The sequence below is a fragment of the Morone saxatilis genome, unplaced genomic scaffold, assembly GCF_004916995.1.
Source record: "Morone saxatilis isolate NCDOM2014 unplaced genomic scaffold, NCSU_SB_2.0 Contig11, whole genome shotgun sequence".
NCBI classification, from domain to species: Eukaryota; Metazoa; Chordata; class Actinopteri; family Moronidae; genus Morone; species Morone saxatilis.
The window spans coordinates 7,823,338-7,837,402 of NW_023339663.1; the positions used below are offsets into that span (position 1 = coordinate 7,823,338).

At 39.9% G+C, this 14,065-nt stretch overlaps 2 protein-coding genes across 2 annotated transcripts in view; one reads left to right on the plus strand and one right to left on the minus strand.

Moving 5' to 3' along the window:
- Positions 1-999: 999 nt before the first annotated feature.
- ctxn2 (cortexin 2) lies at positions 1,000-1,667 on the minus strand. The gene has a single exon (XM_035652265.1). The coding sequence runs from the start codon at positions 1,609-1,611 to the stop codon at positions 1,366-1,368; it is 246 nt and encodes an 81-aa protein (XP_035508158.1). The 5' UTR covers positions 1,612-1,667; the 3' UTR covers positions 1,000-1,365.
- A 4,444-nt stretch (positions 1,668-6,111) lies between these two features.
- The window catches only part of myef2 (myelin expression factor 2), a 9,240-nt gene continuing 1,286 nt past the window's right edge, over positions 6,112-14,065 (plus strand). Inside the window, exons 1-14 of the mRNA XM_035651933.1 lie at positions 6,112-6,396; positions 7,361-7,563; positions 8,329-8,381; positions 9,378-9,385; positions 9,475-9,568; positions 9,956-10,147; positions 10,235-10,388; positions 10,499-10,548; positions 10,640-10,700; positions 11,705-11,806; positions 12,320-12,364; positions 12,462-12,557; positions 13,004-13,099; positions 13,288-13,347. Coding sequence (XP_035507826.1) covers positions 6,287-6,396; positions 7,361-7,563; positions 8,329-8,381; positions 9,378-9,385; positions 9,475-9,568; positions 9,956-10,147; positions 10,235-10,388; positions 10,499-10,548; positions 10,640-10,700; positions 11,705-11,806; positions 12,320-12,364; positions 12,462-12,557; positions 13,004-13,099; positions 13,288-13,347 — 1,324 coding nt within the window. The 5' untranslated portion in view covers positions 6,112-6,286. The remainder of the gene's footprint in view (positions 6,397-7,360; positions 7,564-8,328; positions 8,382-9,377; positions 9,386-9,474; positions 9,569-9,955; positions 10,148-10,234; positions 10,389-10,498; positions 10,549-10,639; positions 10,701-11,704; positions 11,807-12,319; positions 12,365-12,461; positions 12,558-13,003; positions 13,100-13,287; positions 13,348-14,065) is intronic.

Consider the following 14,065-nt stretch of genomic DNA (forward strand, 5'->3'; position numbering starts at 1 on the left):
CACACACACATGCATACACACAAACAGGTGCTCTAATGTTTCTAGATGAAGGCACATAAACCCATTGAAGGTCACAGTAAGGCAGATTCACAGCACTAAGAGGAAACCGTAGACCGTAAAAATTAGCAAAGGAACACTCAAGACTTTGACCAGTCTGCCGTATTACAGAATCTCTGTTTAGGACTGTCCTGTCTTCCTCTGTCTGAAAGGAAGAGAGCAGGTGAGAAAGGGTGAGGATGGCTGAGAACAGGAGGAAGAAGATGTTCATGTGCAGTGCTGACAGACATCCCACCCCTGTTTTCCATGTGACCTTTTCCTCTGCAGGCAGGTAGTGAGAGTTTATCCTTGTCATTAGAAAACTAGCAGCACTGAGAGAGTCCTTTCCAGTCTTAATCCTCATTTTCCTTAAAGGTTCTTTGGCATGATCACATCAGCCAACCTTTAGACAGAATGCTTGACAGACAGAACAACTGACAGTCCATAAATCAACATTATCTCATGCTTTTGCAGACATACTGTCAAAAGTAAACAGTTGTGTTTTTCACTCAGACATGTAATTGTGGTAACATTCGGTATACCATCGCTCAAAGACAGCAGCAGTACAAACTCTGAGAGTTGTTTTTGCATCATTTAGAAACAGTAACTCCATAATGTAAATCACAGTTTGTTCAGTTTACTTTTACACAACAGAGGGCCAATCTGCACACACACGGCAGCAGCAATATTCCTTTGGATCACCAACAGACTGGGTTTGATTAGTCCACAAAGCACTAGTTTGACATAATACCCTGTTTCCAACCTATATACATTCTTGTGCAGAACAGCTCTGCTATGCAGAGATTCAACCACTCTGTTCACATACAAAATCTTGTCCCTGAGTCTTCAAACTACATCTGAATAATACCACTGTGCCCTCATTCCCCACCCTGTCCCACGAGCATCCCACCTCTTACCATTTCTCATCCATCTACCAGACCATTTAAGCTTGTAGGTATGGGTTAAAGCGGAGCTTCAGCCATTTCCATGTAAATCGATGAGCTGAAATGCCCCCCTGGCAGAAGGGCAAAGAATATGACACAGCATCTGCCTCACACTCACTCAAGATACACACGACGACAGACATGTAGTCACATACAGTAGAGAGACTCCACACTGGCTCTGAACTAACAGCGCACACACATTGAACAACATACACAGCTTCAGTCTCTTGGTTCGGTCTGTCACAGAGTGATGTCTTAATGGCGTGTCAGTGTCAGGTGCAATGGTTGTGCAGGGCTGTGGCTTCTGTGTGTTTGCATGTGTGTAAGTGTATTTGTGTCTGTGTGTATGCATATGTGTGTCTATAGGCAGTTCTGTGTCCCTGTGTTAAGTAAGGGCGTACTCAAACGTCCCTTTCTCCAGCCCCTCGATGCCATCAGCCCAGTTGGAGGAAGGCATGCTGCTGTAGGGGTCCAGCAGGATCCTGAAACACCTTACTATCAGCAGCCCCAGGAACACCAGTAGCATCCCCACAAAGGCAAATGCTGTCTTCTGCTCCAGAGTCAGAGAGTGCGCCATCATGTCGTTTCCGCTCATGGCAGCAAGGGAGTGGTTGAAGTGGACGCTACACATGGTAAACCAACATCTAGGTGCCTCATCTCTCCTCTGATAGGGTCAGGCGTTTAGAAGCCTGCATGTTACCTGGACAGAGATTACATGATGGCTTCAGATTAGTGCTGTCCTGTCTGTGCAGAGGAGATGCATTTAATCAACCTATTTAAATATTATCAGACTTAATGCATACACTGCGTAGGCTGCAAGAAAAAATACGGGTGGAGATATGGGAAAGAGACAATACAGAAACAATCAGAATGTTTTGAAATAAGCTGACTTCATGAAGCATGAAGGGTTACTGGTATCTATAAATAGCTTCTTTTGAATGAGGTATCAAACAGATGTCCGGAGACTTCGATCTCTCTCTCTCACTCTGCCCTTCTGGGAATTTTGCAGAAAATTACAAAAGGCAAACAGAAGAGTGAGGGAGACTGCAGGAAAAGGGGTTCAGGGATACGAGCCAATGCCATGGCCACATACCTTTAAGATGGGTTTGAATTACAGTGTGTCGCAGTGTAAAGCCAGCTGTTAAAAATAAGCAAAGCGGTAAGGTGTCAATGAAAGCGCCACATCTCATGAAGATGTGACGTTATGTATGTTTGGTGTAGAGGAGAGGGCTCTCTACCTGTTGCGTGTAAGCAGATGCCTGCCAGACAGAGTAATTCCACTGGACAAGAAAGCAAAATTGGTGTGGCCACACAAATGCAAGTCTGCTTCTGTCATTATTTTCTTCACAAATCTTTCATATGAACACAAGCAGCATGGGGCCTGAGCGAAACGCGAAGGGAGGGGGGTTAGATGAGAGAGGGAGGGTACATGCAGACAGGGACAGGGGAATGTACAGAGAGAATTGTGAAAGACAGACGAGGGGGAAGGAAGTGGAATGATGAGGAGGACACTGCACAAGTATGCATTGTGTGAGAGACAGAGAGGAGAGAGGGAGGGAGTGAGGTAGGGAGAAAGAGAAAGACTGCATTGACAGATTCTCTAGTGAGGATGTCTATGGGAGAAAAAGCAAGCGTCTCACCGTCATTATCGTTCCATCCTTACAGACCTGTTGCTGCTGTTTCTTGTGAACAACTCCTCTTTCTTGGAGCCCGCTTACACATATCTGTTAATCCACCCATTGCTGGCATACTGGATGTGCTACGCTAACCTCTCATCTAAACAAAAAGCGAGAGATAAAGAGAGAGAGAAACAGAGAAGCGAAGGGAGAGGCTGGATCAAGCTATGATATGTGTCTCTTCTCAGCTCCTCTCCTCATGCACCCTTACTTGCTGCCTCCTACTCATTATCATTCTGTTTCTCTATCTCTCCCTCCAGAAGCACGCACGCTTCCTCCTGCTGCATGGCAACCACTTGTTAGTCTCACTCCACAGCCCAAACCCCAGCCCCTCCACCCCCTCAGCAACACCAGGATGGATGCCAGCAGCATAATAAAACAATAACCTCGTCTTCTTTTTCTTCTCTCTTCATTCTCTCCCCTCCCTGGTTTATTTGGCTTTTCTAAAAATTACTCCACCAAGATGTGCCAAGAATATCGTGGCTTAGCCGGGAGGAGAAATGCTGCCTCTCACTGCTTCTGGACAGTAAATGCTGCTGCAAAGGTATTTTTTGGTACAGCACAGCATTATCCACCAAGCCTGCTTTGATGATGTGTTTTTAATTGGTGCAGTTTGCTGTGGTCAAATTGAATTAGCCCCTCCGCTTAAAGGCTTACGAATGCAGGCTCCCTGGGCATGGTGAAGGAGAAGAGACTGGCATTTAAATAGATTTTACTGTAGTGAATAAAGCAGTATTGTATAGGAAAAACAAGCAGCAGGTCATCTGATTGCCCAGTGTAACAGAATGCAGCAGTGAAGCGTCTGGCCATCTGTTTCGTTGTTATGCAGTGCAAATTCATATCAGCAATGTAGTTTCTGTCACAGTGGCGCAGTGACTCGGATCTAAGGATAAGGCATGCCACAGGGGAGATGGTCATCACTAGTTTGTGATGTAATAATTTATGGCTTAAAAGTGGCAAAAAGAGCTCCATTTTTCTTTTTCAGTTGTAAACAGCAGCCAAATTCCCTGAGAGAAACTAAACACCGCGGTGAATTACCTCCCTCACATTTACTTTTACTTCAAAGTTTTATGCCTCTGCAGTGTCTTTTGAACTGCCCTTTTTTCTTGGGTCAATAGCAATTTCTAGTCCTGCTGTGCTGTTAACACCTGGCTGTATTTGGGTAGAAATCAGTAGCGTGGCACCACTGTGATTTGTCGACAGAGTCAGCTGCTAATGTTTTAGTTCACATTTATTTCAAGGACAGTTCTTGCAAATTAGCTGAGGAGATGTCACACTGTACAGACAATGAACTCGTTAGACTTTGCCTCATTGCCCTCGTGTCAATTTAAAAAAACAAGGTCAAAATGAAAAACTATTTGGTGTGCGGTCATCAGTGATGAGGTCAAGTTACAAACAGTGTAAATTGTCATCATTATTAATCCATTATGGTGAATTTCCTGTAAGAGATGATTTCATAAGACCATTTATGAGAAAATTAGCCGAAGTTCAGTGACTAACATTTGGACAGAACTTACTTGTGTGTCAGGGTGTACTGATGTGCTTTTGACTCTATTGGTTCTGGAAGAGGAACTGCTGAGACAATCTTAACCTGTTGCATAAAGCATATTATAATATTACCCAGTGTCCATAGGACATTCGGATAGACATTGTTAAGCGTTTATCTCCAGCCAGACAACAGGTCAGGAGCAAAACAGATATTGAGAACTATAAAACAATGATTCTACGAACTGCTCTCACGGTATCCCCTTAATGTTAATGAACTATACGCCTCTGTCTGTTTATCTCGTATGATAATATAATCTTTACAAGAAAGTACAAAGACAGATGCAGTGAAATTGCAAAGATTTTAAATACTTTATAAGGCCTCCCCATTAGCCTGAGTGTAGCAATTATGGTCCTTTGTTGGTTAGATATTTAAAAAGGATGGTTTGACTTTTTTTTTTAAATAAATATAATTAATCTACAATATTGCTGACATATTGCCAGGTGATTGTGCACATCATAGTACACAAGAAAAGATAAATACTGGTTTCTAGCATTTCAACATAAACTAAATGATTTGTGCTAACCTAGGTTGACTGACCGTTATTTGTTAGTGAATCCAAGTTATGAAGTTATATTTCAGCTGTATTGGTATGAATCGTGCAACACTCCCCTGCGGGGTGTATAATATGAAAGCAACTAGCCATCAAGGAAATGTATGTAATCAGTTTATTGACCTGATATTTTATTTACAGAGTAATAAGTGCACAGTACTTTATCTTAAAAGTTAACCTTATCCACAGTTGTAATTGTTACAGTCTGTCCTTCATCGCACCTGATATCAGTGGTATATCTTCTTGAATGAAACTCAAATATATTACAAATCTATTTATTTTCAGGAGTGAGGTAGAACAGTTCTTAACAATAATTATTATTATATAATTAAAATAATAATTGTTACTATTCTCTGCACCTTGAGCAGCTGTTACAAACAAAATTAAATAAAGTATTTCTGATTCTGATTGTTGGGTTTGTGACAGTAGCATGCAGAAACCTTAGCAGCTGAAACAAAATTCAAAAAGATGTACTGAAGGTTCTGACGCACATAAAATCACTATTTGAACAATGCAGATGTTGTGTGAATTGGTTGTACTGTACTTTAATTGGGACAGTATCCCCAAAAGGGGCTTTATAATGACTGTCAGTGATTTAATCTGAACAGATGAAAAAATTCAAATGAAAATTGTGAAACAGTTTGATTCTTGACATGAAGTCAAAGAGGTGACACATTCTTTGCCCCCTATTATCATCAGTAACCCTTGAGCCTAACACTTAAATAACTACCCTTTTACTTGTTTCCTAACAAGACTTGCTTTGAATACTTATGCAGCATAAAACTGTAGTTTGAACACCAAGTTACTGTCCTTATATCTAAAAAAAACTTTAACAAATTGGGTACTGGACAGTTTTTAACAGGAGTACAATCAACTTTATGTTATATTAAAAGGTCAGATTTAAAATTACTAAGTGTTTTTTGGTTGTGTAATCTGAACAGAGTTGCTGAACAGATTGTATACAAACGCTAAAGCATATTGTGAGAAGAAAATGAAATTATTCTTCCAGGAGAGTAAAAGTGCATCAATCAATAGCTCCAGGAATGATGAATTGGCTTGGCTCATTCTGCACTATATCATTAGCATAACGACATTTGCTTAGTATTCAGGGACTCACTGTTTCTTAGTAGATACTTTAAATTTCAGGCTCTGTCTTGTGCATGGATCAAACTTCTTTTTCAGGATCAGGTCTGGGTGCTGTTCAGAAACACACACACACACACACACACACACACACACCACCATTTGAGGTGTCACCCATTCACTGTATGTGCACAATCTTTTCAAATACCTCCATTTTATTTGTGTTTATTCCTCCAACTCCTTTGACCTCCAGTACCTATTCCCTTATATTATACTCTACTCTTATTCACCCACGCTGCCTGGCAACACCTCCCAAATCTCGCGTTGGAGGCACAAATCTCCACTGCACATTTTGAACTGCGTAGCGACAGGGGTATCTTGCGCTGTGTGGGGCAAAGAGGAAAAAGAAAAACAAACAAAAAAAACAAAACAAGGAAAAACCCTCGACATGGCAGATGTTGCAACCCTTGATGAGGAACCAAAGCAAGAGGAATCTACTACATCAATCAAGTCCGACACCGAGGAGACCTCTGAAGAGACACCCAATGGCGTGAAAACGTGAGTTTTGTACAAGTGATGTGTTGTTGTCGTTTCGATAGCTTAGCTAAAATGGAGTCCTGTGATGCTAGCGATTGTTAGCCTCTGTTGTCAAACACTGGAGCCGTATTAAGTGAAATGTGTGGTAGTTAGATGTTAGGTCTTGTTACTGGGCTAAAATTATGCTGCGTATTCTTGTTGGCAATCAAAAATGGTGTGTGTTTTTTGCCATTGCAGCTCATCGTTGTGAATTAATGGGTTAGCGTTCACTGGGTGCTAATCAAGGTTGTGTTTTGCTTACAGAGTCATTAAACTCGACGCTTGTTAAAGTTCAACTTGCTCCAACTCTTCGACTAACCTAGGTGGATGCATAAAATAGGCTATATCTGATTTTAAAAGGACATTACCAGCTAGCGTTTGCATGTGTGAAAGCTAACAATAACGTGAAGTTAACGCTAGCTGCATATGGCTCCGCTATGCTGCTCTGTAAACTAGTTTTAATGAAGTTAAGCTAATAAACCACGTTAGTTAAACGTTAAATGACATTTTCTAACAGCAGGGTAGTTTCCTTCCATAAAATGTCTTGTTGTCATGTTTCAATGAACATACTCAGCTACTAATTTAACACTTAAAAGACGTAAAGGCGACCTGTTTGTAGAAATAATACACCTTTACAGGAATGCAAAGGTGTCCTAGATACAAAGTCTAAAGTGTTTTTATTATTCTACATGATAACCTCTTTGATTATCTCTTTCCTCAAGCTTAGTGTCATTATTAACGTAACATTATGTAGCTGTCTTTATGAAAGAAAGTGTTTATTTAAATGTAAAGAAAATCACATTACCACTGAAATGCAAAGCAACCTGCTGTTAGGCACAAACATATTGACAGGTCTTTAAATGTACAGGCTGTGGTTTGTGTGTGATGTCCGAATGTTGTCTAGAGAGAGGATGGTTTCTGACTTGCAGCTTTGTGCGTTTTGTAGGGATGCTGAAGAAACTAAGCCGCCCAAAGAAAAGCATGATGCTAAAGAGAAGTCCTCCGGGAGCAGAAGAGGGAACCGTTTCCATCCCTACAAAGACAAACATGGTGGAGAAAAGAAGGCTGCACATAGGAACCGGGTGTTCATCAGCAATATCCCCTATGATATGAAGTGGCAGGCAATTAAAGATCTAATGCGTGAGAAAGGTAATGTCCCCAGCGATGGGGATGGTGTCTCCCCTTCTTCTATAGCTCTTCAGCTGATTAGAAGTTCTTTACCCTTTTTCCCTTTGTTACCAGATGGAGAATCCTCTAGCAGTAGTCAGTTAGTTTGTAGCTTTTCTCTGGATGTTACTTAGTGCAGATAGTAGGAAACCAACATAGTGCGATATTAGGTTATTGGAGTTTTCAATAAAATTTTTTGGATGGACACCAATTTAGTTTGGGCTGATATGTCTGTGGGAAAAGGAAGATGAACTTAGTTACATTGTCACTTGTTTTATGGCATTGTCAGCTCCAAAATGTAACCTCAGACCAGTAGTAGAATTGATTGTTGAATGATTTTGTTGCATCTGTTGCAAGGTGAATCTTGATCATATGAATGAAAATATTGTAATGTTTTATTTCTGAATTATGGGGGTCTTAAGAAGCCTTTTGAAAGGTCAAAGGACAGCTTAAAACTTTCAACTGTTATGAATGGATTCTGTTGACAAACTGATCATGCTGAAGTCTTTTGAATTTCCCAGGTTTAATGTAGCTGTGTTTCTCTCTGGCCTTGGCCTTTGGGTGTCTCAGTCACTGCCCAGAAAGGCATGGTGTTGGTCTGGTGGGATGTTGGTCTGGGCTGACTGTTGATCATTAATGGGACATTTCCATCTGTAGCGGCATTGCCAAGGCCAACGGCGACTTGAAGACTTGGTGACTTAAATTCCTTTGTTCTTTTGGTATTTTTCCTTTGTATGTCTCATGTAGTTGGTGAGGTTACATACGTGGAGCTCTTTAAGGATGCAGAAGGAAAGTCAAGGGTAAGTGATGTGGCCAACTTGCTGCACGAGGTTTTAAATGCCCCCAGCAGGCTTTCATTAATCAAGTGCTCTTTTAGGTTCTGATCCTTTGGGTCTTACTAAGTCACTGAACTGGAGATACTGTAGGTTGTGTTTAGAGCCTGATAGATGGCTAATGATTGATATTCATTTGAATGGGAGATGTCCTGTTGATTTTTTGGAAAAGTAGCCTAATGAACTCCTAAGAGTACACTTTTGCTTTTGTTGTTGTTATTTCAATTGGTGTAAAAGTTTGTTTGTTTGGCCATTTTCCAAAGGGAAATGTGGGTTGTGTGATTTGTCTTATTGATTGACCCTCATGTCTCAAAATCTTATTTTACAATTCTGTTATATGACACAGCTCTCTCTTCAAAGGAACAAAACAGTCTTGAAAGATCCTGTAATGTTTTTTTATTGTTGTTTTTTTATGCTAAATGGCAAAAATGCATATTATAGATGCAAACGAGGATTTTTCTTTACTGCAGTGGTAAAGCAGGTTAATCCTAACTAATGTACTAAAAAAAATTGTTAATGCTTTTTTTTTTTTTTTTTTTAAATTTCCACCTTGGTATTTGTGTCCAGTTCTAAAAAAATAAACAGTTTGAGTTATATTACAATGCATAGGTATCTGTTAGTGCTAAATGTTTTAACTAAAACCTTTTTAGTATTTTCTTTTCTTGATGTTTGTTTTTAATAGTATAGTCAACTTTGTGTCAGATACTGATAAATAATATGCTCTTATTAACCTTTTAGTCTTGTTTGCAAATTACAATAGACTTAAACACAACCTCAGAAATATGCTGGCTCAAGCCAGTGAGCAAAATATGGCCAACATGCACTGTAGAAAATACTAGAAGCATGTTGATAAATTAGATTTATAATGTTGTAGAGCTTTGTCTTGATTTTAACTGTATTTTGTTTACTCCTTCAACTTTGGATATGTGTGCTACCTGGACTCCTATGATGCCCCCTGGTTAGGGTTGTGGGTAAGAATTTACCTTACTTTCTCAAACATAGAGCATATTTTTTTATTCTTGTACTTGCGTGGACTCATTTGATGTCCTCAATTTAACAGTGTGGTGGAGTTCAAAGATGAGGAGTTTGTGAAGAAGGCGATAGAAACTATGAATAAGCATGACCTGAGTGGAAGGCCACTCAACATCAAGGAGGTGAGAACAAATTATGTTTACAGCAAAACTGAAAAAAATGATTATGTTGCTATCTTCTAAAACCTAACATAACTTTCTCCCCTTATTTATTTAACTATTCATTTGTTTGTTAGTGGCAACATAAAGTATAAACTGAAATACCGAGTGATGATTGTACATCTACTGTAGATCTTCTCTTTAACGTTGAGCTGATGTATTGTTTTATTTTTGTCTTATGTCCCTAGAGTAATTTCTTTAGTGGAACTGAAAATATAATGCACACAAGTATCCCCAGATAACATAATGAGTGTGGGATTGCCTTGTACAATTGTCTGTTATTGGTTGTACAATCTTCACTTGACTGATTCTTCATGATTCAGCAGAAGTAAATTGTTTTTCCTATTTAAGGACCCTGATGGTGAGCATGCTCGGCGTGTCCTACAGCGCATGGGAGGAGGTCAGCAGGGAGGTCGTGGGCAGGACATGGGGCCTGGTGGTATGAACATCCCACCCTCCATTGCTAACAACCCCAACATCCCACCTGACGTCATCCATGCACTGCAGGCCGGACGACTGGGCAACACAGTGTTTGTGGCCAATGTGAGGACGTAATAAACTATTTCTTATTACAGGTAGTGATGATTATTCATGCTGATTAAAAAAAAGTGGTGTCTTTCTCTTTAACAGCTGGATTTCAAAGTGGGCTGGAAGAAGTTAAAGGAGGTGTTTGGCATGGCAGGTGTGGTGAAACGGGCAGATGTTAAGGAAGATAAAGACGGAAAGAGCCGTGGGATGGGAACAGTGACTTTTGAGCAGCCACTGGAGGCTGTGCAGGCGATATGTATCCTTCACAAGTAAACGCTAAAATAAATGTTAAAAAAAAACCTGAAAAAACACACAAAGCAATGCTTTACAATGTTACCATGAACCTCTCCTTGACTCTGGGTTCAGCCATGTTCAATGGACAGATGCTCTTTGACAGACAGATGCATGTTAAAATGGTATGTTATTTTTAGTTATTATATGACATTAAATATATATACATTGTACAGCTGATGTGAACATTTTTACATTTGTTGTGTGGTTTTATAGGATGAGAAATCTCTTCCCCCTGATGATTTCCGTCAAGTAGAAAAAACTCCTCAGTTACCACGTGAGTACACTGTTAGCCCCTCGTCAGTAGTTAATCTCAAACTCATATCCATAGCAATGAGCTCAGTGGATTGTGTATAGCACCAACATTGTCAGTGTTAGAGGTTTAATACCTTCTGGGAACAAACGGCTAATGTTAATAAAACTGATCCAGATATGCTGCTGAAGCTGTATGGTAATGAAAGGGACACACAAAGTGGCTTGCAAGTTTTGTCCTAGCTGTAGGATAGATGTTGGCCTGTTGATGTCATCTAAATGCTGCTTCATCTTTAAGACGAGATAAAATAAATTGTGGTTGACACTGCAGTTACATATTAAAATTAATTCAATAAAACGGCAAGGAATTCTTAAGCATTCATTTAAATAGACAGTTTTTTTTAATTGTAGAAAATGGTGTATTACACACACTGTAATTGAAAATCTGCATTTTGTATTGTTTATCTTTTGCCGGTCAAATCCCAAAACATTTACCTGTTTTGGTCTGGTTACGAACAGTATTTTTTACAGAAAAACACAGCTTGGTTTTTTTATATTGGAAAACATTATCTGAGTAGTAGTAGTTGCTCTCTAGTGAAAGTCCTTGTATTAAAAGACCTGTCAGTCAGTTTGATTTGTAGCAAGATCCTGTTTATTAATGTAATGGACAGAGGTCTGATGTCTGCACTGAAAAGAAAGACCTGCTACATTAAAATTGGATGTGAAAATATTCCACAGATCGAACAATATGACACATAGGTGAATAAATAATATCTATTTTACCCAACGGCAATGTCTGTGTGCCTTTGATGTTAGTTTTGCTCTGAGCAGTACATCTTCCATTCCTGAGAGTTGGTGCATTGCAGATGCAGTAAAGGATCATGTAAAGATATCTCTTGGCATATTTATTTTATACTAAATGATCTCTGTGGTAAATGTTAGTAGCATCATTGATTATCAGTTTAGCTTTGTATAAATTCTTGTATGGTACGTAATCAACAATTTTCTTTTCTTGTATTTTCTGTGTAGGGGGTCTAGGTGGTATTGGCATGGGACTGGGGCCGGGAGGGCAGCCTATAAATGCCAACCGTCTGAGTGGTGGGGGAGGCATGGGCTCCATGGGGCCTGGAGGTTAGTCACATCTCAGATTTATTTTACCAGTATTTTTAGTTGTTTGGCCAGAAAATGCTCACTTAGTGCTACATGCAGTACATAATTTACTGTGTTCCAACTTACAAACTAGTCTGTCTTTGATCTGCGAATACTTATCAACACATTAGTACCACAAGGCAGCATTGATCAGCAAATTTGAACACCATTCTGTAATGCCGGTAAACCTTACATACACAGTTAATGTGTAAACCATTTAACCATCAAGACTTGGCTTGACATTTTCCCGGCTCCTCTTTTGACCCTGCAGTGGTGTCAATGTGGGTTAAAGAGATAAGACAGGCAGAGCTCCTACCAGCTAAAATACAGGACATTTACACTACTAGATGTTAGAATGCGCCTAAAAGCACCTTTGTTCAGTGTTTGAAAATCAAATTAAACACATTGCCTTGCCATGTATATATCTATACCCGTTGGAAGTAAATAAATACAGTGTGTACTTTGGCGTGGTCTGACTGACATTTTCTGCCATAGGTATGGATATTCCAGGTTGTGGTGGAATGAACAGACTTGGAGGAGGTAAGATTTTGCTACCTATGAGGTTTCCCTGTTAAATGTCAACTTTTTGTCAGAGGAAAGAGAGAGCAATGTTCAAACTTGGTGCTGCTTTTGACAGGAATGAGTGGTGGCGGAGGCTTCGGGGGCATGGATAACATGGGCAACATGGGTGGCTTTGGAGGGAGAGACATGGCGCCAGTTGGCAGGATGGGAGGTGAGTGAGCAGATTCACTACTACTGGGGTTCAGTTCAAGGATCAAGGAATCGAGGAAATGTATTTATCATAAAACACAAGGTTGTATAATTAAATGAACAGCAGGTCTCTGTAAAGATGTGGACACGACAGTCTCTGATTTCCCGTTGTTTGGCCCGTCCCATATTGTTGTCATACCTCACTGTGATAGCTCATACGGATTAAAACAAAAACAGTGAAGTTAGAAAGGTTTAGCCATTCATTATCAATCCCAATCATACATTATTCAATGATGTTTCAAAGCCAAAAAAACCCAATACAGATTAAAAAAACATCTACCAGGATCTACCAGCTGCTGCAACTTCATGCACAGCTGTTGCCATGGTGACAATGTTACAAACTGTTCTATTCTACTGTGCTATTGCTAACTTAAGTCTAAGGTACATTTTCTTTCTCCCTGTGTTGAGACATGTACCGGTCAGGAATGGGTGGGATGGATCGGGACTTTGGCCACAGTGACGTGCCAATGAATCGAGGATTTGGGGATTCTTTTGGAGGAATGGGTAAGTGATACTTTGACTTAAGACGACTCTTGGTTTGAGTTTGGTTTTGAGTTAAGATGGTGGTTAGAGATAGCTTTTTGTTCTTGTGTGCGATTCTGTTTATAGGTGGACTCTTTCTGTGTTTATTGTTATTGAATTGTTGTTTTATGTTCTGGTCTAATCTAATCTAAACTCATTCTCTCCCTAAGGTGGAGGCTTTGGAGGAGGCATGGGCAGTGGTGGCATGGGGCACATGGGGACTGGATTAGGTACATAAATTATTTTTCTAAATCTGTCATATACCAGTTCTTCCCCTATAGATACACATTCAGTTTAGAAGTACTTTTAAGCTGCAGTTAGCTCTCTAGAAGAGCCACAGGCCTGTTGACATTTGAGAGTTATTAGCCCTTACCATTTTATAGTCTTTTGACAGTTTATACAGCCAGTTGTCTAAAAGTAGGAATGAGTATTAGTGTACCATGATGTAGAAAGTCATTACGTGTAATGCCTGGCTGAATAGGCGATGGGTAAGGTGTCCTAGCAGAGACTGTCCTTCAATCAGATGACCTGAAAATGAAAATAAAATCAAGTCCCTTAGCGCTGGTGTATGATACATACTGAAGTAGAGACCATAGTGATTTACATTTAAAACACTGGGGCATACGTGAATGATGCTGTGCCACAGTTGCAGCTTAAAGACCAATAGAAATGACTTGTTTATTATGAATTAAGCTGCTGTAGAGCTATGAAGAAGAAACATTTATATTCAATGTGGTTACAGCAGAAATACCAGTGAAGTGATCTGCATTGATCTATGAATTAATGATTCTTACAGTATCTGCTGCTTCAGTTTTCACCCTGCTGTGCACACATAAACCAAAATAGCAGGTGTGCTTGGAGACGCCCCCACAGTCCATGCAGCCAAGACCTACAGCTTTGTGTGATTAAAAAAGACCCTTATATAGTTTATTATATTTTGAGCAGTAA

What these genes read in the sequence shown, in the direction of transcription:
- ctxn2 (XM_035652265.1), bottom strand. Translation starts at nt 1,611, where the DNA reads ATGTGTAGCGTCCACTTCAACCACTCCCTTGCTGCCATGAGCGGAAAC.